Source organism: Chroicocephalus ridibundus, chromosome 10 (assembly GCF_963924245.1).
Source record: "Chroicocephalus ridibundus chromosome 10, bChrRid1.1, whole genome shotgun sequence".
Classification (NCBI taxonomy): Eukaryota; Metazoa; Chordata; class Aves; order Charadriiformes; family Laridae; genus Chroicocephalus; species Chroicocephalus ridibundus.
Window position 1 is genome coordinate 10,060,279 of NC_086293.1, and position 24,839 is coordinate 10,085,117.

The 24,839-nt window shown below is 42.4% G+C and overlaps 1 protein-coding gene across 3 annotated transcripts in view; it reads right to left on the reverse strand.

Moving 5' to 3' along the window:
* GRM7 (glutamate metabotropic receptor 7) overlaps positions 1-24,839 on the reverse strand; it is a 304,853-nt gene that overhangs the window by 192,681 nt on the left and 87,333 nt on the right. For all 3 annotated transcript variants that reach the window (XM_063347611.1, XM_063347610.1, XM_063347612.1), the window contains exon 2: positions 10,468-10,684. In XM_063347611.1, the coding sequence (XP_063203681.1) occupies positions 10,468-10,684 (217 nt within the window). The remainder of the gene's footprint in view (positions 1-10,467; positions 10,685-24,839) is intronic.

Sequence of the window (24,839 nt, forward strand, 5' to 3'; positions counted from 1 at the left end):
CAAAGCGGGGTAACAAATACCCGGTTAGAGTGACTTTTTCCTCTCATTGATCTTTTTTTTTCTGCACAAGGAACCTGGGACGGGGAAGGCTTAGCTCCGGAGACGGACCAGGGAATATTTTTGGCATGCCCTGAAGATGACTAGCAACGCATGAAAGCCCTCTTCCACGAGTGTGAAGGGTTCAGGACGTTTGTCATCCTCCGTTGTCTGAGGAAGGGTAAGGAACGAAGAAGGCAGGGGAGGGCGCGTGATGGAAGAGGCATCTTAGAATTATTTATGTGCTGCTACTCCCCCACGGCTATGAAAGCTGTTCTTTGCATTAGCACAAAGTGAAAAGGGACTGTGAAGTATGGAAGGTACGAGATGAGGCAATATTTTGTGTTTCCTCCTGGGATGCAGGATTTCAGTGACAGAAACTGGAATAACTTACTGCATTCGATTATATATTACCCTTCAGATGCACACAAATGTATTTAGAGCTGCTCCCAAATGAAGTTCCTACAAATTCATCCTACTTTGCAAAACAGACATATCCCATGGGAAAATCTCAGTGTAATCACAATATTTCTATTTTCCATGGGGAAAGTCAAAATGACAGCAGGGGCTTCCTCTGCAGAAGGTTTTCATGAAATTCATTTTATTCCTTCAGGAAAACTGACAAGACGCTTTGCACCACACACTGGAATAGGCACCGTAGGCGGAGGCGAAATGGGAGCCAGGATTCACAGGCACCTCTTCCCCCTCCCCGCCGGGTAGGGTGGGAGGCAAGAAAACAGCCTAGTGAGGAGCAAAGGCACTTGGATGCAATTGTCTAGGAAGTCTGGTTTCACCAGCCCCTCGGCAGAAAAAACAGACTTGGGAAAGAATTTCTATCTTATCTCCCACAAGTTTTAAGTTTTCACAATCAAAGTCAAGTCTGTTTCTGAAATCATCAATTTTTTTGGTGAAACAAATGTGATTTTTTCTTTATGGCAAGCCTTCCTTACCCATAGATTTTTTTTTTCCTGCTGGGGCTCAAATTTTTCCGACCCCAGCCACTTCTATCAACCTTCATTTTGTGGCTTTTCATCTCTCCTTCTTCTGATCCTCATACCTGTCTTGCTGCTTCCACAGACTTGTTCCTTCCTTTTATTCTTCAGTAAATCTGAACTCCCTGCTTTCCTCCTGCTCACTCCTCCCCAAAACAACACTTCAATAGGACCTTCTCCTCAAGCTTCCTAACGCACATTAACATACTTTTGGTCCCTTTCCTCAATATTTCCACCGCCATTTTTTATCAAACGCCTATTCTTCCCAGCAGAAGATGGACGCAGAACAAACACGAATGCTCTTGCTTCTATTCTGCTCCATACTCCTGTCTTCACCAAGAGGAACGTATTACCTGTGAGATGCAGAAAATCTTCCAAAGAACAGATTAAAAAAACTGGATTGGGATGATGAAATTCCTGAACCTGCATCAAACCAACTTCTTCGCTTCTGCGCCATGGAACAGGCACACTGCAAAATGCAGGCGCGTTCCCTGGGGGTGTCCAACTGTGCTGGTAAAAATAAAGGCTCAACAATACGTGTCTCCTCCGCTTTGAAATAACGAGGACTTAACCGATCACTTGGTTCCAGCTGATCCACATGATACTTTTCAAATAACCACAAAAGCAATGTTTTATTAAACTTGGGGTAACATTTTTAAAGGATGATGGCAGTTATTTGTTTAGTAACAAGAATTGCCTGTTTCAATTTTATTCCGTCCTTGAAATGCAATCTCCAAATGTTCAATAAATGCCACAAAAAGGCAGATATTTATCACTAAAGTGACTTACGCTATAACTGTGACAACAGCCTGCTACAGCTATCCAGTAATACTTTGCCAAGAAACCAGCTGTGTGAGATCATTCAGGAGGACAGAGTGCAAGTTTCTGCACGTATCAGCACAGAACTGCGCTCAGATTTCACATAAGCAGACGCGAAGGTAATCATAATGTCATATCTTTACCTCTTTCCTTCTCCCCAAACCCTGTTTTATTGATTTTTCATGAGTCTGTCTGAGCAGGAGGAATTACTCAGACCCCTGCTAGTTCCGTCACAGAACTGTAACGCTGTTTGGGCAGACAGGCTTCTGATGGGGCCGTGCCATCAAGTAGGTGCCCAAACCACGTGCTCCTAATGCCCATCAGCTTCACTGAATAAGATCATCAGAACCCTATAAATCTACACCAGGCATTTATCTTCAAATGATGACAAAAGATAGGAAAATACGTATAATCCCATACATACCAATGACTGGATTTTATATTTTTTTTTTAAATTCCAGTTCTTTAATGACAGGTTTCTATTTGGTGCCTACACTCCCGGTGTAGTCAAGAGAGAGAAATAGCTGTTTCAAAAGGGCAACTCAGATCTCATCACTCTTCCTCACTGCCCAGGGAACAGCGCCAACTAACTTTGGACATCTGTTCTGTCGTAGGTAGGAAGACGCCTCGCTAAAGAGATGAAGACTGCATTCACAATGTTTTGATAATCTAAAAATACAGGCAGGTGCCTAGAGGGTTTCTCAACACCTACGCCAGGCACCTAGTGAGTTGTACCCAATATCCCAGGGAAGTCAGAAGTCCAGTCATCACCTCAGGGACATCACCTGTTCACTCCTCTAAACGACATCACTTCTCGCAAATAATAAAAAAAAGCCACAGCAGCACAGACCAGGCACAGAGTAACAGATCTACTCTGCAGAGATGCACTTTGCTTTTTCTTTTCCACTATCAGAAAGCGTACTATTAAACTCTAAATGCAATCCAAAACACCCTTGAGGATCAAGTCCAGTGCATCTTCTACTACATCAGTAAGAATTAAATGAAAATCCTATGAAACCCGACAGACTGCAGCACAAAACACAAGTTGGTGCAACTTCAGAAAGCAATAACAATTTTTCTGAAATGACAAAACATTTCTTATTTGACAAAACACAGGAAAGAAAATAATAGATTTAACAACATTGTTATTTAACTAACATCACTGAATACCAGAAGGGACAGATGCATGAATATTTGAAGGAAAAAAAGAAAGAAAAATGGAAACCACTTGAAGTACTTGGATATAAATGACTTGATTTCATTAGTGGTTTATGTATTTATTTTTGCTATATTTGACCCAGACAACAGGCGCTCAAGCAAACAAATAAAGGCCATTCCCATTGGAAAGTACAATAATTTAACACAACCAAAGACAAAGGAACAGCCCCACGCTGCTGCCTCTCCATCCCCCCAAGACCTCCATCCCATCCTGTGGATGCCGAGCCACCAGGCAGAAAAGCTCCAAAGGGAGTAGTTGCAGGACCAGTAATTCACTGGGAAAACTCCATAAACCTCGACCCATGCTCTATACCCTCAAACTCCATAAAAGCCCCGGGGTCTGTGACCCTCCCAAGAGCTGCCGTTCCCTGAAGTGACAGCACCTGAGATCCATCCTAAACACCACTACGACAACGGCTGGTTTTCTGAGGCTGCCTTTTGGACTGCACTTCAAAAACATATTGACAGACCAATTCATCGACACGTAAGCTCAGCTGTTTGCTCTAACTGAAACGCTATAGAGGGTTTCTGCCCCTTGGGTTATGGCAGAGGGACATCCAAGGAACACAGTTTGCAAAACGCTATTCCTTCAGCTAAATAAATAAATAGGCATCACGGTGGACAGTACAACACCTTAGCCCAAATCCTTCCAAACAGTGACTCACTCAAATGAATATTTGAACAGTGACTCTGTTAAAAGTTGGGTTCTGTTAGCTGTCAAAAAGAACAGAAATCATAGATCATAAATTTGGGGCATTACTAGATGATGTGTGGTATCACCCATTGCCAGTATGTTGTGCAAAGCTTCACCAATAAATCGTGTTTGTTATTTCCTAACATAGCCACTGCAATCTTTGCCCACCACGGTGCATCCCAGTTCCGACTGTCTCACTGGCATTAGCAGGACTGAGATTTCAGTCCCAGGATTTTGACAGAACAGCTGGGTGACATCAGTAAATTTTTTCACCTTCCTTTCTCATTTTTGGGCTTTTTATAACCTTGGGTTATGTTGGAAAGTAACTGCTCCTCGTAATGAGTATTCTAAACCCATTCAGTAGGGCTTTAATGGATCAAGAATAAAAAAGAGAGCTTTCATTAACATCAGAATGTAAGACAAAAAAAAATAAATCAGGACTTTCTACTTGGCAATAGGAGTCAGTACTCTATTTGAGATACAGACAGAACAGTCTCCTCTCCCTTCTTAAAATACAGACATTTGTACAACTCCCTCGTAGCAATGATTGAACTCTCTCATGTTATCCAGCACTAATTTGTGCTAATGGAATTCCCAACAGACAGCATAAAAATTAAGTTCTATTACAAAAATGCAGATTCAGGATCCTAGCAGGCAGTGGAACAGACCTACAGGAGCCGACAAAGATGCTGTGTGAATCACCCCGGGATGATACAGCAGCTCTTGGCTTTTAACGGTGTTGGCTTCCATAGAAGAGAAGTACTGAATTAGAGCACCATATTATGATATACCACATGGAGGATTTCACTGAAAGTGTCATGAGATGATGCAGATCACCAAAAACCGGAATCAAAAGATTCAGATCTTTTTAGAAACACAAGTCAGGGTAGAAAACAACTATCAAGGCTTTAGGAAAAGCTGCCATATTTGCACATTTAGGTGGCTAAAGAAGTTTAAACAGTCTTTGCTACCAATAGCAAACCCATAGAAAATATTTTCTGTAGGAGGTATTTAATTGTATGTAGCTAATTTGTAAAGAAACCAATGCATTAGGAGATTGTACGAGTCAATGCACAGATTATTGCAGCATGCAAAAAGAAAAAAGTGGTTCACCTGAGTGAGGTGCAGTGACACTTGCCAGGCATAAGGGCTATGTGTCTCATATAGGTACGTACGTGTGTGTATACATATGGTCTTTACTAGAAAAAAACAAAGCTGGGAAAACCAAGAAAAAAAGGAAATTCAAGTTTAAATGGGAGAATAGAAAAGAAATACTATTCAACATCACTGCTGGAAAAAAGTTTCTACTTATGAGGGTAAAGAGAAGGATTCATAATTTCACAGGTCTCCTCTTTGCCCAAAAAATGAATGTTTTTGATGTTGCCTCTGTTTCTGAGGAAATTCAGCTCCTGCAGCTTGTGCACCCAGGCCATCCCTGCCGCATGCAGATGTTCTCAACCTTGCGTAACAGATGTCTGCGCCGCGCTCGAGGATCATGGAGACAGAAGAATTAAAGAAATGAATAGTTCAAAAAAAGTCTTCAGCAAAAAAAGGAGAAAAGAAGATAAAGAGACTGTTGCAAGTGTTGTGCTTCCCATGTTAAAGTGGATTAAAGTTTAGTCTGCTTTTTTGTTCTGTCAAGGTGATGATAGCTTTTTAACAAATATGACACTGCAACTAAAAGTCTTCAGAAGAAACTTCAGTATATATAATCATACCAGCTCACCGCTACAAGAACTCTAATCCTTTTTTTTTTATGCCTTTAGTACACAAAGAAAGATGACATGCTTTTCCAGAATTTTTCTTCTCCAGTCCTTCCAAATGGATGAGAACATCATCACCTAAACTACTTAATTCTTGGTTTGTAGATTAAGGTTCTTCTATTACGGGCACGTTGCTCTGTGCAATACAACGGGGTCTAGTTTGTGCAAACAAGCAGAACCGTGCTCAAAACCAGCCTTGCTGAGCAGAAATACTTATTTCTGAGATGGCGTTGGCCAAGGGAGGCATGGAAAGGCAGCAGAAAGAGGGAAAGGCAGCAGACGTAGGGGTTTGCGGAGCCCAGCATTCCCAGCCTTACACCCGGCTCCAGCCTGGGGAGTGAACACCAAAGAATCCTCAGGCAGAGCAGACAGTGTACTCGTCTGTGCAAATGGGTGAGTTTTTGAGAGAAAAAGATGAATAAATGCATACTAGGTCTTCCATTTATCTGTTAGGTGGCATTCAAGTGGTCTTTTGCTAACGACTTCAATATATATATTTCTTACAGATAGCAATTAACCTTCTGGTACAGATTAATCTTTTAAAAAAATCAAAGATGAATTAATCTTTGAAATTCAAGTATTCAGTAGTTTCATTAATAATCTGAAATGGTCCTTTAGATTTTCCATAATTAGACCATTCCCCTAATTTATTAATCCCACAGACTGCAGAGCATGTTTCAAATCCTCATCTCCTGCCACAATGACATATTCAAACTCGCTTGAAGTACTCATAATAGAAGTCACTTTGTGAAAAATTATTAACTCAAAGGATCAAGCAAAGTCTTTATGTACTAAAGCATATTTGAAAACTAAGCAAGGGTAGCACTTTCTACTCATCCTCACAATTCCTAAGATCTTGACTGAATCAGAAACAAGTTTGGATAAAACACTGAATTTAGGATAATTAGCTGCTACAGATTTGAGGCCAAAGATAATAAACATGCTGGTACCTATGGACTAGATTTTTGTTTCTGCCAAAATGCACTGATTATGAGATACAAGGCAATTGTCTGCGAGCTAATAATGACTGCTTATCGTCGGTGTGTCTCAAACTTTGACTGCTGACCTCCACTGCGGGGTTGTTCCTGCTGCTGGCAGATGCACCTGGTCCTAAAGGGCCACGCAGGGGAGAAGTGACACCAGGACCCTGCTCCGACACCTCTCCCAACTCTGTTCTGCTCATTAAAAGGGGTCATGGGGGCAGGATTCAACCAGCTCTGAAATCCTTGCAGCCTGGAGCTATATATGCAGTGACTGCATCCCCCACTTTGGACCGGGCTACAGAGCTCGTTGTGCCACTGCAATTAAGTGTTCACATCCCTGCTGGGCTCCGGGGTTTGAGCGGGGAGCAGCAGGTCTGCCCACACACGACGTGGTGGTTCTCCAAGTCTCACTGCAGCCTTGCTGGGTTCTGAGCCGGCAGCTCAACCCCACAGCATCCAACCCCTGAACAGGATCAAAACCTCAACACAGAAATTAAATGGACACTGCTTTAAGCATAGCGCAACTCCTCCCGATCAACATCACATGATTTAGCTAGATGGAAAATGAGGCAAACTGGGCCTTACCACTCAAACCCCTCTCCTGTCCTCCCCACGGCCCTCAGGGTGTGCTGAGTCTGCCCTCCAAGCTGGGAATCACAGAATGGTTTGGGTGTGAAGGGACTTTAAAGCCCACCCAGTGCCACCCCCTGCCCTGGGCAGGGACACCTCCCACCAGACCAGGCTGCTCCAAGCCCCGTCCAACCTGGCCTTGAACCCCTCCAGGGATGGGGCAGCCACAGCTTCTCTGGGCAACCTGGGCCAGGGGCTCACCACCCTCACAGCAAAGAATTTCTGCCTCAGATCTCATCTAAATCTCCCCTCTTCCAGTTTAAACCCATTCCCCCTCATCCTATCACTACATGCCCTTGTAAAAAGTCCTTCTCCAGCTTTCTTGTAGGCCCCCTTCAGATACTGGAAGGCCGCAGGAGAAGAGAAGAGGAAGTAATCCACAGCCTCACTGATTTCTAGAAGAACTGGATCTTTTAACTAAGGCAAAAACTTCCTCCCACTGCCGTTGCATTTCTGTTGCTTCTAGCATGAGCTTTCTAATTAGCGTGGAGTTTTGATTGGCACCCCAAGCACCAGGTTAATCTACCTGCACAGCAGCAGCAGGAACATCACGAGTGTGGTCCCCATCCCTTCCTCCCCATCCCTGCTTGACGGCTTTTACGAAGCTACTGCCTAATTACACACCTCAGTCGGGCCACAGATATTTGGACCCATTTAAATAGATTTAATACATGAAGCATGCAGATCTTAGTAATACTTCACCATCTTGTGAAACCTCCTGTCCCTTCTGTTCCTCATTAGAGAGGGCTGTTCACTTCATGCACTCAGACACACGGCTCTTGACCACTGAAATGTTTTTAGATAGATAGATCAAGGAGCTACTGACAAGACCGCAGCCATGAGTCAGTAAAATTATTGCTGCTTATTGCTTCTTCAGGAGGCTCTTTCCAACCCTGCTATTACAGCAATCACCTGACAGCCTGGTTAATCATTTCTTCTGCATAAAACGTCCCCAAGGAGGCATAGACGCATCAGGCACCAGGAAAGCGACCCCCCACGGCATGTCCCCACAGCACAGGAACATCCCGTTGCACTGTGAGCCCCCAAAACAGCACCTGGTCATGACCAAACCCCAAAGTCGGAGAGACAAGGTGCCATTTCCCCGTAGGGATCAAGGTCAGGACCCATCTCCAGGGCCGCACCGCCCGAGAGCACGGCAGCTGCTCCATTAAATGCCTAGACAACAGGACTGTCATAGCTTCCAGGGTTTTAAAAAGCTGGGGAACTTGTTGACAGGTATTAAATCCCCTCAGAACTTCACCTAAGCTTTATCTGTGTAACATAAAAAAATTCAGCGCAGCCCTGAGAAGAAAAAGCAGCTGAACTGAGTCGGAGGCAGCTCTGGGGATTGGATTATTCCAGTTTCCAGACAAGACAGGCTGTGGATATGAAAGAAAGTTTATGCACTATCCCTGTTAGTGTCTTAATCTCATAGCCGTGACCTGTATCACCCTGCATGCAAAGCTGTTTTAAGAAGGGTATTCTTTCGGTCTTATGCTTTATTTTTTATGAAGGACATTGAATTACATGTTGACTACATGGACCGCTCTTATTAGTTTAGTTCTACTGAAGGTCTATAAAATGATATAGTATAATTCAGCTAGAGTTTGTCCTTGGCATAGAGAACACATTTCTGGTATGATTTTGCAACAGTGGATATTTGCAAATAAAGTCAATTTTAAATTATAATGAACACTGGCATTTGTCACTTCCTGCGGTATTAAATCCAAACCCATTTTCTTTAATGCCACATAAATATGCATTCGAACGAACGACAAATTCATGCAAATATAGGTTCCTTCTGTGATACCAACATAATGGAACAATTCTGGATTCCCCTCTCTAAGGCCCCTTTCTCCGCTCACGCCATGGTGACGCTGCTCAGTGTGATCCATGAGCTACGCAGTGGCAGTTGGGGACCGAGCCGAGGTGCCACCTCCCAGAGGACACAGGCAACTTGCAAAAGCAGAGCGTCTGCTGCGGAACCAGCTTTGCAACGCCCGAGGAGATGAAAACTCCGATGGCTGCTCCAGAGCAGCACCCATCCCATCCTGGTCCTTCCCTTTCGTCACTCACTAATCCGGCTGGTGATTTATGTAATTAGGTGAACTGTGGATTGCGTTTTGCTGGTTTAACACAATGCCAGGGCAGTCACAGGGCGGGAGATAATGTGAGTTCGTTTGGGGAGTACAGTAGAGCTTACTCTTGTGCAATGATGTTGGGTTCCTGATCAGGATATATCATTGAAGGCTTCTAGAGATGGGCTTTGCACATACCGCCAATAATGAATCACATCTTCTGCTTATTTTTCCTTACCAGCACAAGAATCAACTCAAATATTTCAATTTCCAAACCTTGATGATTCTGGATTGCAAACCAGCTTGTCACAGATTTATACCTCTATTCCCTGAAGTGCCATCTAAAGTCCTCCTACGTTCTGGCATCTCTGGGGAAATTTAGAACTATTTACCCTGACAAGTAAGTCACCAGGATAAGGGTATGAGCACACTGACACAGCAGTCACACTTTCAAGACAGGTCTGCTCTATGTTCTGTACCAGAGCAGGAAAACAAGCTGTAAAATCAGAGATTTCTGCCAACAAAATTAAGATGATTCAACTCGATACCATAAGCCTGACCCAGCGCAAGACACAGCATCTCCCTGTCCTCTTGGAACATCTCTCACTGACAGTGGCATTGTCCAACACGGTTCGGCCTTCTTTGGACACCACTAAATGAAACCAGGAACAAGAAAAACGTGATGCATCGCACCAAAGGTCTGATGTGCCTCGCACCATTCCGCTGAGTGGTTTGTCTCCATATCCCAGGCCAGTAATCTTTGAGCCTTCAAGTAAAAGATTATGAATTTTCTCAACTGAATTGGTCAAGAGACATGGTAAAGAAAAACAATACAAATCAGGCAGTGATCTGAAAGGTGAACAGCAACAGCATGACACAAGTCAATGTCTGGTAACAAACGGTCTTCACAGAATTTCTAGCTGCAGAGAGATAAAAGCTCAGCATTTTAAAATCTGTTGTCTACCCGTGTCAACCCAATATAATGCCATCCAGTGGAATAGTAGGAGCTTGATAAGACTCCGGGTTTTCCATTTTCTCCAGAAATGACTGAAAACCACTAAAGTTTCAAACTCTCGGAAACTCCATAAGCAATTTAGGAATGAGAGTATCTAGGAGCCATTACAGAGGCATCGCAGAGACCAGGAGCACCTTTAGAATAAAATATATGTTCTAGAAAAATAATGTAACATTTGGTACAAAATAACATTCATTACTTCTATAGCGTTTTCTGGAGGGAGGATGGGCGTTGCCTACCTGCCTCTCTGGAAATTTGCATGAAGGACTCGACTCCTTTTTCTCCATAATTCCCTTCAGATGCCAAAGTGGACACATAATTCCATCCCAAAGCTTTCACAATGTCCACCATTGCTTGTGCTTGGAAGGAATCTGGAGGAACCACACGTGAGAAGAAATCATAGCGCCTGTCATCACTCAACTCTGGTGCAGTTGAGGCATAACTGATTTGTGGGATCTGTAGAAAAAAATAATTTCTGATAAATATACATATTCATATACTCATTGCACTTCTTGCAGCAGTTAGCTAAAGCAGTTAGCTTCAGCCGAGCTTCGGTTCATCTTCGTTGTATCCACCTATATTTCTCCATCATGTTCCTTTACAATGCACAAGTCAAAGAAACAATCTTTTCATTGACTTCAAGTTACACAAAAAAATCATTAATCAATAGAAAACAACTGTATATGTGCACATTCATAATTTTTTTCCTTTCAGGCAATCTTAATCAAATACAGCACACACAAACCATTTTTCTCACTCTGTCCTTTTTATTGGTGTTCTGGTTTTACTGGCATCAGGTTATTTGGGATTCTGAATGCAACCCAGTTTACGTCTATACCTGTCATCACTGGCTGAAGGCCAGAGGGGGCCTTCATCCGTTTTTGGAGGATGAAGAAGCTCTTAAACATTAAACTGCGACTTCAGGTTTAAACAAAAGGATGTTTATTTTTGATCCTTTCTGATGAAGCACAGTTGTGAAGATTGCTGAGCGTGGACATCTCTGTCCCACAGAGACAACCTGGTCACAGTTCAGCCCTATCCTAATGCCCTGCCTGCCCGTGACTAACCAGCTCTTGCTGTTCCTTCTCACAGCAGAGCACGAAGGGGGCTGACAGTTACTTGCTATAACAGGAGACCAGAATATTGTTCAGGGCTATTTTCTCCTTGATAACAAAGGTCCCTAAACAGTTATCAAGCTGACAGTATGTTAATCCCCAAACACATTATGCAATTGTTTGAGTAACAGTCTGGGACTGTTCCTTAAATTAAGGAACCTGCCATAATTCCCACTTGAGATGCCAAGGAGGGAAAAAAAAGATTTGCAATATACACAAACATGATCATATATAATGATTTGGGACTTCTAGACTGCAGAAAGGTCAGTATTTCATGCCTCAGTACAAGCATCTTCTGCATTCTCATATTCTGTCTCTGCAGAGCATTCCTACAAGTATTTATTAGCTCTTCTGCCTTCTCAGAAGAATAAGCATTATCTTTCCCTGAGCTCAATACTGCAAAGGGCTCAGCGCCTACGGTTCCCACAGAGGTCAGTAGCAGATGAGAGCAAACTCGGCACTTGCATAGGATACGCACTACATCTGTACGTCTGTATGTACATTAACAACTTCTACAGCAGAGTAAAAGCAGACTGAAGACCCAAAAGATAAGTGAACTTATCCAAACCATCCATAATTATTAAATACCCCGACATTTGTTGAAGCATGTTCCTCTTCTTAAAGGTAATATCTCCTGTTATTTTATAAACCATAGCCCATGACTTACATAAGATCTGAGTAGCTTCACTCAGCATCAGCCTAGAGCGAAACGCAGCTCGTGGCCCCTGCTCCAAGCCCTGCCCCGGCGGGAACCCTGCCCCAGCAGCATGCTGAACCAAGGCCCAGGCGCAGTACCACTCTTACTTGCTATGAATTATTAAACCTGAACACTTTAACTTTCAGCAGGTGCTGGAGCTGTCACTGTGGATGCCGGAGAACTGAATCCCCCGTCACTTGGCACAGTCTTTTCTTTGGATGCGTTGTGTCACCCCTCTGCACGTCCGCTGGTTTTAGAGCCAGCGAGGTGGCTAATCAAGCTGAAAGCTGGGATGCTTTAGCTTTTTAATGCAAGACAGCAAGTCCTCTACAAAGCCTTACCAGATTTATTTTAGATCTGTGGCATGCGGACAGCACGTCGCCAGCAAGACCTTCCAGTGCTCCAGTCACAGAAAATTAAAAAAGTTAAAATTGAGGCTGCCGGGCAGACACAGCGTGGTGTTCACCACTGGTACATGATTTACTTGCTCAGTATTTCGCCCAGGGGCCAGCAAAGCTTGGGGACCACTCTCAAAGACAAATAGATCGATTATACCAATTTATCAGGGTTCTTTATTTTTAATCTACCTTAGGGATGACTTTCAGCTAACACCAACTACAGCGGTTGCACAGAGAATGCCGGGCACCCTGGCCATCAAAAATAATTGAAATACCTAATTTGTCTGTGCCTGCAATTGCTGTTGTAATAAATGACTGGTGACATTTTAGGATCGCTCTCTTCTCATTTGTACAAAGCAGTTAGCGGAGCTTGCTCAGCTGCTTATCAGCTTAATTCATCTATTCATTGGATGGTATCATATTAAGCGGAACAGTTAACCAGGCTGACTTTATGGGTGCTGTTTACCCGTTATTAATTAGACAAGCACCAGGTAGACAACATACAGTCCCACACACAGAGCCGTACTGATAGCCGAGTGATGGTTTTTTAATTATAAATAAAAGAAAGGGTGAAACATGAATTTTTACCTGTGGCGAGTGTTTGTATTTCAACATGCCAACAACTGCTTTTTCAACTAAAAAAAAATCAAAAGGAGCATGTTCTGCACATTTACAAAAAGCAAAGCTTCTACAGAATTTGCTCCATTGCTTATATTACTTCGGAGACTTTTTGGGTTTCTAGTCTTTTTCCTCTGTCCATAAAATATTAACCACTTCTGGCTGTTCCAATCATTTGCAGTATACAAAGCATATATTGAGGTTTTTTTTACCAACATTTCTTACAGGATATCTAAAAGCAACGTGAAGTTATATGTACGAGGAGTAGAATTTTCGTAAGATTTTGTCCAAATATGGGGAGAAAAGTACTTCAATGGATACAATATAGACTGCAGAGTTCAACTTTGTCCTGTATGCCAGACACCTACAAAAGATGTTTTCCCTTCCCACACGTCTTCCCGTGCATGCAGGCGGCATCCCAGATGTCCAAACTGAACATGTTTGCATCAGCTAAAATTTAACAATTCAGCATTTCTTCTTCTCTTTGTTTTTTAATGTTCACATCCAATTGGATGTGGACAAACCTCCCACGGACTCAGCCAGAAAGCTTTCTCCCGTACTTCACACCATATGTTCCTCTGTGTTACTGGTTTGTTTTTACCAAGAGTGACTTTAGTTTGAGAAACACAATGGCACGTTAACACCAGCCAAATCTCAATGGCCAGGCTCCCTCTCCTCTCCAAGAGCACGGAGCTTACGCTCATCACACCAACATCCAAAGGACAACATACACTGCTACTGCGCGTTGATGGCTGCTCACGGGGTAAGCCCACAGACACACACCTTCACCTCCTGCGAACATTGAAGTACACTTGAAAATAAAAATGGATTGACCCAATTCATCAAGACCCAACCCCAAGCTGGCCAAACGTCAGAGTTCTCTGTTCCCAAAGACGATGAAGATGGTCTCACCATGCAAGGGGGTGAAGGGAGGCCAAGGGAGAACAAGAAGGAGGGCTAGAATTTGATTACTCTCTCTGATCATGAAAATTCAACCTTTTTTGAGCACTTGCTGGCGCTTCTCAAGCCTAGACCAGACCTCTCACTCGGGGCAGGAGGCTGGAGCCTCCCCGCTCACACCACCAGCAAAGCTGCTGCCCCAGGGGCCAGGAGGGCAGTGGCTGGATGCACTCAGGCTGGACTTCAGCCTTGAGGGTGCAGAAAAAACCCTTAGTGAAGCTACCCATGTAAAACTGCAGCTAAATGGCTGGACGTTTCATAAACAACTCTTCTCCACCCTGATCAGTGTGTAAAAACATCGTTTAGCACTGCTGAAAGCTGCTGAACCATCAACCCACTAATGAGAAGTTCACGCACAGACATGAGATGAATGAGCGAAAGGCAGGACAAGCTGCAGTACGATGCCAGGGATGACTGAACAGTAAAGATGACCATAAATGTAGTCCTACTACTACCTAGTATGTCCCCTAACGTCCTCTCAGATGTACCGATCACTGCTAGCCTTCTTTCTGTTTTGGTTTTAGAAAGCTACTGATGTGGTTCAGGCTGGCAAACAAAAGCCATCTGACAGTACTGGCTGCCCTGCGCCGTGCTCTAACCACATGAAAAATTGGAAGTTTATCCACACACTAAGTAGATAGCACCAAAATAAAAAGGTTTGTACTCCCCCTTTCTTATAGGTTTCCCCATTTTTACAAGTCTTTCAACACATCGCTCCTCTTAAGCCATACTCATTCTCCTTTTGGTCCTGCAAGGGTTCAGTTTGAGACATCGTGTCCTGCTGCCACGGGAAGAACTGGGATGTCAACAAACGCAGCAAGCACTACAATGACCTCATGTCAGGATCACAGAACAGAGTATTTTAAATGAGGCTGTTTGGGTTTTTGTTGGTTCTTTTAATTAATCAGATAAATATTTTCTGTCTCTTAACTGATTTCCTTTCATTTTGGTAAAATCTGCTACTTGCCATTGATATCTCAACATTGAAAACTTCAGTTTAAAGAAACAAGCTTTCTCTTCCATCACATTTTCCTGCTTTCTGTTCAGAAACATGTTTGAAACATCAAAAAGCTCCAGGGAATTACAGTCTGCTTTCCAAATGGCTCTAACATCTTGGCAGAAGAGTTGTGATCCGTACAGCACAGGGGATAAAAATCCCCCCGGCCCTTACACAGGAAGGCTGGGAGGGGGAACAGCCTGCGCTCCTCCTTCCTGTGCTGCACAGCAGCCAGCGTCTGCAGAAGAGGCATCAGCCTTCACCACCATAACCGGGCACGGCTGGAGCTGGAGCTTTCTGAAGGACACTCGAGTACCGGCAGATGAGTGAGCAGATCACCCACGTGGGCGGCAGATTTTCCTGAAGGCAGTTTTTGTGTTTACAGGACAAGGGCAAGCATCTCACCCCGGAGTTTTACATGTCGTTTGCATGGCTGATGTTCTGGTTACAGTAAGAGTGAATGATTAATGCTGGGAACATTGCATTAGTCAGTGATTAATTAATGTTAATTTATTTTTAACATTGTACATTATTCTTCATTTATTTCATTTTCTTCTGTAAATGAAAAGCTCTCACTGGATGACACTTGGTTGTCTTCCTGAAACGCTGGGCCTGTCTGTGAGCAGCTGCACCAAAAACCACAGCAGAGAACACACCGAGGACCAACACATCCCTCTGATGGTCTCCTAAGTCACTCTCTGCAACATCAAACATCTGCCAACATCCGGTCTGGAACTGTGTACTTCAGAGTAAAAAGCAACTGAAATACAAACTTGCTCCAATTCTTCATTTCAAACTTATTTTGTCTGATCGCCTCATCCCATGTCCTCCTCCTCTCCCTGTTCTACAGACCCTTCTTTTCAAGCAGAACAAGAGAAAGTGGCAAACTCCTTGCTAACACCCAACTCTCTCAACTGGAAACGCGCACGAGACCCAGTGCCAGGAGCCAAACCAGCCCTCTCTGGAGCTGCAGGAACTGCCAGAAGCACTGGGCTTCGTGCCCACCCCCGCCTCACCTCTGCCTGCAAATCCACCCGCACGGCCAGAACCTCGCAAATCAGTGCAACCATAAAACTAATTATTGTTACTATGCTACTTCAAACGTGATTGAATCAGGCTACCTTCTCCTCGGTAACTTATTAAAAAATTAATAAAATGGTGCATCTGAACCCGACTCATCAAATGACAGTAGTCAGAAAAACTTCAGAAAAGGCAATTTCCCTAAGGCCCATGTGCAATTAAGATAATGCATGAGTATACCTGTTGAGATATTAATGAGCTCCCACCAGGGTAATATTAAGTTCACAGTTTGCTGCATTTTTACTTTCAACTTCCTATTAAGTTTTATTGATACGATTTCCTGAAAATAGAAAAAAAAAAAAATACCCTACTTTGATAAAGCCTCTTGAACTCATCTCATGTGGCAGCGCAGTGTCAGTCTACACAAATTGCAAAATCCTGCCAATAACTTAACTTTACAAAAATAAGATGCCTGAAGCCTTTTCACTTGGCTGCAAAACTCTTTGGTGTGAACTGATGGATGACTAACAATCTTGAATCTGTTTAGGTCTCAGATTTTATTCATGTAGAAATTTATCATGTCAGGATTTAATCATCAGTTAGTACAACTACTCTTTGTTCACCATTTACATCTCAAATTACATAACAAACAGCTTCAGCATCCTGTGAGCTGCATATAATTGTTTTCATTGCCTTGAGTTAAGATTATTTGAAGTTTCTAACTAGCTGTTTTCTCTGGGCAAAACTCCTCTACGCTTTCTTCATTTTCACATTGTTCCGAACAGGAAGAAAATGTTACCGGAGATATAAAATAAGATCAGATAATGACTCAAAGCTTGCAAAGATAATAGGAATGAATCTTCCTGCTGATTCCCACTTGGCTGGAGGGGGAATTCGAGCTCCCTCCATTTCTCGGGAGCTGATGTCCATGGGGTGGTGCAAGGGCCTCGGCTCTCGCTAGCCCTGCAGCAGTGGGTGGCCTCGTGGCACGCCGGGCAGCCCATCGACGGCGGGGTACGGATAACAAAGAACATCTCTGCTTTCGCTCTCCTCCTCGCCAGCCCTTCCGAAAACTAAACGCTCCTAAATCGGTAGCTTTGGGTAGATTTTCTGGAGGTGTCAATCTAGCAGCATGTGCCCTATTTCTGTCCTGGAAGGTGCATATGAAAACAAATATTACTGCCATTCTCGCTCTAGGGCTTTTAAGAGCCTAGGGAATAATATTCCCAACGGTTTTAGGTAATGACAAGAACAAAACCTTCTGAAGTGCTTTGATAATCCCTCCTTATTATGTTTTATGATGAAATTTTAGAAGTAGTGCATTTCAAGCTGGTTTTTATACTCAAGAATCAAGAGTTGACAATTAGAAAATGAGGCAAAACAATTAACAAAAAAGTTTTAAGAGCAATAGGGAGTATTTCTGCACAGCTCTGCCATAGTCTATAAGGTGTTTACATATGGCAAACCTGTTGCTGCGTGCAAAAGTCACACCACAAGCGCAAATTCTTCTGAGCAGTGAACAGAAGCAGCACATCTAAAGAAGGGCATTTGTATAACGGAAAATTTTCAAAACCATTAATCTATTTACAGTTCACCTCAGTTTCTCTCTCTCTGTTTACAAATTACTAAAGCTACCGGTGTTCAAACAAGGTCCTGTTTGCTCACATCACCACCTCTCTTATTTTATCCCACAGTGAATTCCTAATGATGTATTAGAGATCAACACAATCACCTACAAGGGAATTGGATAGATATTTCATAAGGTACAGAAATACAAATATAAACAACATCAAATACAAATGAGAAGCTGAGCCTCGAGGAGGAGAAGTGCATTTAATAAAACAGAAATATCTTCAAGAGCAACAAAAGAAACACTAAGAAAATAAACCCAATACATGATTCATGTACACGAATTTTGCCTCTATCCAAGTTGGCCCATTCCTCCAAGCCTCACCACACTGTGTGAGCTATATCTCCCTCTACTTGTCCAGAATTAGGACTTCAGCTAATAGATGCGTGGGTTTGCTCTCACCTTGACCTTACAGACCACAAGGCCTACAAACATGTCAATCAGAGTAAATCCCACTTTCCAAAGCATTTTAAAGGAGAGATTTTCAAAAGCGCTCAGCATCTGCACTTGAGGACCCATGTCGGAGCTCCCAAACCTCATGCAATTTCTGTTTTGTAAGAGTTTCCAAGTGGGATGGCAAAATTCCATATATATGGAGAACTAAAGGTGTTCTTGACAAATCGTCAATGAAAAGCTGGACGAGGTCACTGCTGTGTGGACCTCTCAGTACCAGATAATTCAAGAGTGGCAGCAATAGGAGAATAAAGTAGTGTCGGGAAGGGCAATGGACTGACAGAACACGGGGAACTACAAGAAGTTATCTGTAATTTCATCTCACTGAATTGCCTTGCCATGCAGCACAGACTTCAGTTTCAATACATAATGAATAAACATGAGAAGCTCCATGCAGATTGTTGGGTGGAAATTACGAGGGAAGGCCAGTCCTATTAAAGGACTTACTGTAATTGAACAGAGCAGTAACAGACCTTAACCGAGCTGTTAGGAGAGCGATGCACCGCTGGTCTGACGCCCTGACAATATGGAGCAACGTGCTGTACCGTCGTGCTTCCAGAGCGATGGCTCTGGTTAATAGGACCCTTTAAAATTCACAGCTCCTTGATTACCAATATTATAATGGATGCAATCCATTACTGAAACAAACACCTCCAGTGCTACTTTGGCTTTCTCAAATACAAAATATAACTGCCACTGGCTTTCTAATTGAATGTGTTTATTATTTTTTAATTCATTTCAAACCTGAAAAGAGCATATGAAAGAGCCCCGTTCCAGGCACATAAATCAACCTTCATCCCTAGCATAACTATCATAGCACTAAAGTGGAAAGACATCCTGAATAGTATTGGCAAGCTGGGAGTATTTTCCATGTCTACAAGGTCTCTCCTGCTTCCTTGTCTAGAATCAGAAGTACTTCTACGAATTACTCCAGAAAAAATAATCGTAGCAATTAAGGGAACAATAATTACAGCAATTAGTACTGTCCACATGGCTCATAGGAGCACTTTATCAACTCAGACAGAAAGCAGGACGAAAAAAAAAAATTATGAACACATAGTAAAATGAGAGGTATCCGTAAATATGAAACGTCCCTATACTTCATCCTGATGACCTGTGCCTAGAACTAGGTCTACTTGTGACAACGATGAGCTTCTGGCATCGCTTGGGCTTTTATAGCTGCAAAATAGGAGGTGATCTCTTAGCTTTTAAATGGTAAGAGGCCCCTGGATCTTGAAACCTGGATCCACAATTTTAATGAAAATTAGTCTTAGCACTAAAATAAGCATTTTATCTGCTTATAAGGCTGGAAATAATACTGTCCTTCTAACAAATAAGGACATAACACTGTCTCAACAAATTTACATATTGTGGATTAAGAATTGTCCATTTATACTTTCATCATTGATACTTTCATTTGTCCAACTCTGCACTGGGGTGCTCAGGCAGGGGAAGACAGACACCTGTGTCTCGCTAAATGCATTCCAAGTGGCCGCAATATACAAATTATTGTACTGAGTCAATTTATAATGAACCTACAGCCTCACTTCTCTTCTTACAAAGGCGTAACTGAATTTAAAAAAAAACATTCTCTTCCATGACACTGCTTTCCCCTCAGAGCAAGGCTCTCACATTCCCTGTGCCTGCGGGTGCTTTGACGTGCTTCCACCCCACCAGCGAGCTCGTCCTGGCTCTTCCACACTGCCACAAGGCAGGAAAAACATTTCAATCAATAAACTAGAGAAAGAAAAAGTCGTATCAGTCGCACTGATCTATTATCCAGTAGGAGGAGGTACAGGAGTGAAGTGGGCAGAGTAAAGCGTTTTTGTCCCTAAGGCAAGGCCACCCACGTTACCTTCATATGAAACACACAGTCACCCAAGACCTGCCCGAAGACCTACTGCAAACGGAGAAGCAAACAAAGGCATGAAGAGGCAATATGGATATAACCTACTTTGCTGAACGTTTTGAGAGTTACAGCTCCAGTAAGTGCCGTTTTTACAGTTAACAGTCTAATAACCTTTTCCATGGGCAAAGAGTATTCTTTATAATCAAGCTCCTCTGAGCAGGGTCTATGAACCAATTCAAAAAGTTTCTGATTCTTAAAAATAATTCATTCAAACCTTTGGACCAAGCTGTGCCAAAAAGCACAGCTCCCACTGTACTGCTGCTACAAAAATAGCACAGCTTTGAGGAAGGCAGAACAGGATTTCAACACCACTGTCAATGTTGCACATTGTTTTAGAAATAGGTGAGGCCCAAGTGGAATTCAGCTGCTCTTTCACTTTGTGCCCTTTAGAGAATTACTTAAATAAAAATCTCGGTCTATGCTGTAGCTTGGACACAAAAGCTTCATGCATATTGAAGACTGCTCCTTTAGAGACAAAAATATGTTCCTCTGCGTATCAAAAGACGTCACGTTCCTTAACATTTCTTGGCTGTTGTGTTACAGCACACCTGCAACAACATAAAAAAATTGGTTCTTTTTGTTTGTAGGTCTGTTTGCAAGAACAACCAGTATCATCTGAATTGTTAGTTTTTCCAGTAAATTGCCACACCTTGGGACTTCTATTTGTTTCAAAACTTTCCTTGAAAAAAATTGCAAAAAAATGACCAAGAATCAGTATTTGAATTTACACTGAAATGGAAAAAGATTTTTAGATGCGTGCTTGCCTGATTTGTGTGTACAGTTCCTCGTTGGGCGTAAAGTTACATTTATGTGATCATGAAGAAGGTCACTTCTAAGTGATCGCTTCTCAGAAGTAAAATTAGTTTTAATGTATATTATATACATTTTAATTTCTCTTGGTTTAGCTATATTTTGATATAATAATATTAAATTCAAAGTTCAAATTACACTTTTAATTATTATTATTTCTAGCCTTAGATATCTAAAGATCCTTCTTTATTTTGAGGGAGGGCTGCCTTGAAGCCAACTCTGCCTCCAGCAGCGGAGGAGCCGTGCAGCCGGTCCCTGCCAGCGATGGCGCCTGCGATGGCGATGCGCGTGGGCGAGGGCCGGCAGACTCCGAACGCCCCCATCCCTCCGCACGTCGCTGAGATGCATTCGCACCTCCCCTGATGCGGGCAGGAGGCGGCACAGGCTCCTTCCCCCATGCAGGCTGGGTCTGTCCTGACATACAGACAGAAGCCAGAATTCCCCCCAGCTGACACGACAAACACATCCAGGGACAGGGAACCTCCTACAGCTCCCGCCCGCAAACAGAAATATTTATCTGCTGCACCAGAGAGATTATTGATAATAAAGACAAAGGAACATGTACCATTATGTAACTTCAGCACCTAATATTTTTCAGTGAAATATTTAACTTGTTAAGAATTTTAGCTGGCTTGCTTATAAGCTAGCACGGCGATAAAGCTGTACTGGTTTGCAGATCCTGTGGATGAGCTATGACCAGCACAGCACATTTATATATACTAGTGCATATTCATTGATTTTACAATATTAACTAGAATATTCCTCCTAGGATACATCAGTTAAAATATCAGCGGTGACTGCCCATCCATTGCAATGCAAGAATGCACAGCTCTTCATATTTTAACTCCAGCCCTGGTAGAATGAAAGCTTGAGAGCAGCATTAAAATAGTAGATGGCACTCTGCTAGAGGTAATTTGAAATCTTAACAAAGCATCAAAGGATCTTGTCTGTTATGAGCTAATACTTCAAGGCAATTTTTAGCTGAACTCACATAAGGTGATGGGAGTACAGGGACCCTATAACCTTTCTAATGGCCACATTTTTGTAATCATATGGTACAACAAAGCTGCTTATGCAGCAATAGTCTTTTCAACATCACGCTGTGATTTAAATTCAGCCTACAAATAGCACGTGTGGATATTCTGCCACACTTTTGTCCCATGACACACCACAATGTCTAAAACATAATTACAACGTTATTGTATGAAAGAGGGAGCATGAACAAGTTTAGAAGAGGTATATTCTGTATTCTTTGAGTTTGTGCTAAGACTGAATCTACGTTTGGGGTTGTTTATTTCTATCACAGCCTAAGAAAGCATAAGCGATATCTCCAGTGGATAAAACAGCGAATGGTATTTCAAAGGGAAGAAACTAAGGTCTGTCCATTAAATACTACCGATAACAAAATAACTTGTGTCAAAAATGCAAAAATGTACCACATTGCTAAGAGTAAGTCTATTTTGTTTTCTTCTTCTTTTATGTCTACCATTTCCATACACTGTCTGCATTTCCAAAAACTGAGAAGTCAGACCCTGTAACAGACAAAGTGATGTATGTATGCCAAGTATATATGTAAGCATAAATACGCTTGCAGCGACTGGAGCTCACACATCCCAATACGGACTCACAAATTCCAATTGTTTTGAAAATAAATCAGAACCAGAAGATAAACACAGCAAAGCAGCTTTTATGTTTTATTTATGTGTACACATTCCTCCATTCATCGCAAACATATAATTGAACCTTATATTGTCTATGCATATTTTAAAAGGTTTTTAATCTGCAAGTATAAATCTCATTGATTTTAGAAGTAGCCCGATCAAGACAACAGTAAAGACTTATTCAGCAGAGAGGCTGAAATACAGAAAAGCTCAATAGCATAACATAGTTTTCTGAAAGTAATACACGCAGACACACACAAACCCACTACAGCGGAAACAAATTGCGATGCGGTACAACATGAAACAATCATCTTTCAAAGCTTAGTTATTAGACTAAATGAAAGCCGTCGAGTTAGTATTTGAGCATATCTCATAATTGCATTTCTCGACGAGCATCCGTGTTTATGTTGTGGAAAATAAGGCTGTGATTTGAATATTTATTCCTAAATTTTCAATATAGTAAAGCGTCTTTCTAGTCAAGGAGAATAAAGCCTATGGCCCTCTTGTATTTACAGAATAACGCATCTAAAATCTGTCAATATGAACTTATCTGTTACAATTTCATTAGTTAAACTTTCAGCAAGCAGCTAAGTATCATGAGAAAAACTAAGTTCCTGTGAATGACTTTCACTAAACAGATATTGCAAAATTAAGAATCTATACTCATAACAATGTCTCCAAGTGGTCTTCATTTGAACAGAGAGTCTTCAGGGCAAGACTTCCTCCAGCTCCGCTCCCCTACCTCCTCTACCAAAACCCCGCAAGGGTATCAGCTGCATTTCAAGCAGTAAAATGGTGCTTTAAACAGGGTTTCTGGAGCTCACTTCTTTCCTTATTTCCTTCCACATAATATTGGAACTATTTTTGCATTTGAAAATGTGTCACGTAATACGAAAACCTACTTTTTTGAGGTGCTCACATACTGGGGTTGCCTGAATGGTTTTGTTTACGCTGGAACTATTCCATTTTGGATTGACATATTATTAAAAGGTTGAGGCAAGAGGGAACCTGTGGGTTAAAAAGAGTACGTATAAGCTCCTGTTTGAATCTCTCGCGTCAGTTCTGGTCATTCATCCCTACACGCTTCAGGAAGTTTCTTCACTTTTTCCCGCTGTCCGGGAAATGGCTCTGTCTGCACTGACTGCGGATGATGCCCAGGGCGAAACCATGGTTAAGTAACTCCAAACTGGAAACGATGAATCCAGAGCGGCAAAACTAATCCTCACTTCTGAACAAAGCGATGTACCTCCCCATCTCACCACATCAGCCCATATTTATGGGAACGGCATCGCTGCCACAAGCGTCTCTGGTGGCGTCACGGAGCACAAACTTCCCGTAAGCCCCAGGGTCTCCTCGGGAGCCCACCACGCTCCGACATGCTGCCAGGAGCACTAGTATCCATGCACGGCACCGCGCGTGGGGATTACAGGAATACGGAAACGTGTCACGGCTACCGATTAACATCCTGAATATTATTCACATGTCTAATACTCAGTGGTAGCAATCAGGAGGGGATTGAATACACACAGCAGATTATCCCGGGACTGCACGCACGGTGTTAGTTTTCCTTCCTGTCGTAAATTGATTCCTACAATTGCTAGAGACAAGTTATGGCCTAAATGAACTCAAGGATAAAATCTAACTTGTCCGTTCTTTTATTTTCTCTTTTTCTTACTGACATAAATTGCTGTCTTTTACATTATGAAATACAGAGGAGCATTTCGGAGCATCTCAGATGCACTGAGCTTCAGTGGCAGCCAGTACCTACAGCAGAAAACTGTTCCCTATAGTAAGGGAAAAACACTGTGTGTGGGGAAGAACACAACTATGTATTTTTATCTCATATCCCCTACAAGTAACGTGGTGAACACGAAATTCCTATATACAACTTCAGTAAAGATGTGATACAAACGTGTTCTCAATCTCAGCTATCTGGAGCAGTCTCCATTTAAGAACGGCACTTACAAGCCTTTTGTTCAGATGTGTTCATTAGTGCTAAAAAGCAGTGGTCTGGGATATTAAAGTTTGCCTCTGTAACAAAATCCTTGATCAATTATTTGTATCTATTAGAAGTTATCACCTGCTGCAGCAACGACAATTCTACTGGAGGAAAAATCTTGCTGTTAACCTGTGGCAAGAGAAATTTAATGCAAAAAGGTTTGCTGTAAACAGATGAGCTCCATAAACCACCGCCAGGACTAACCTTGAACTACAAATTGCATGAGAAGGATACAGGTACGGTGCCAGTCCCCCGACCTCTCACTGAAACGCGACATTTATTTCAGAGCTCTGAAATGTAATCAGGGGAAAGATGCTGGCTTCAAGCAAGCTTGCACTTGTTTT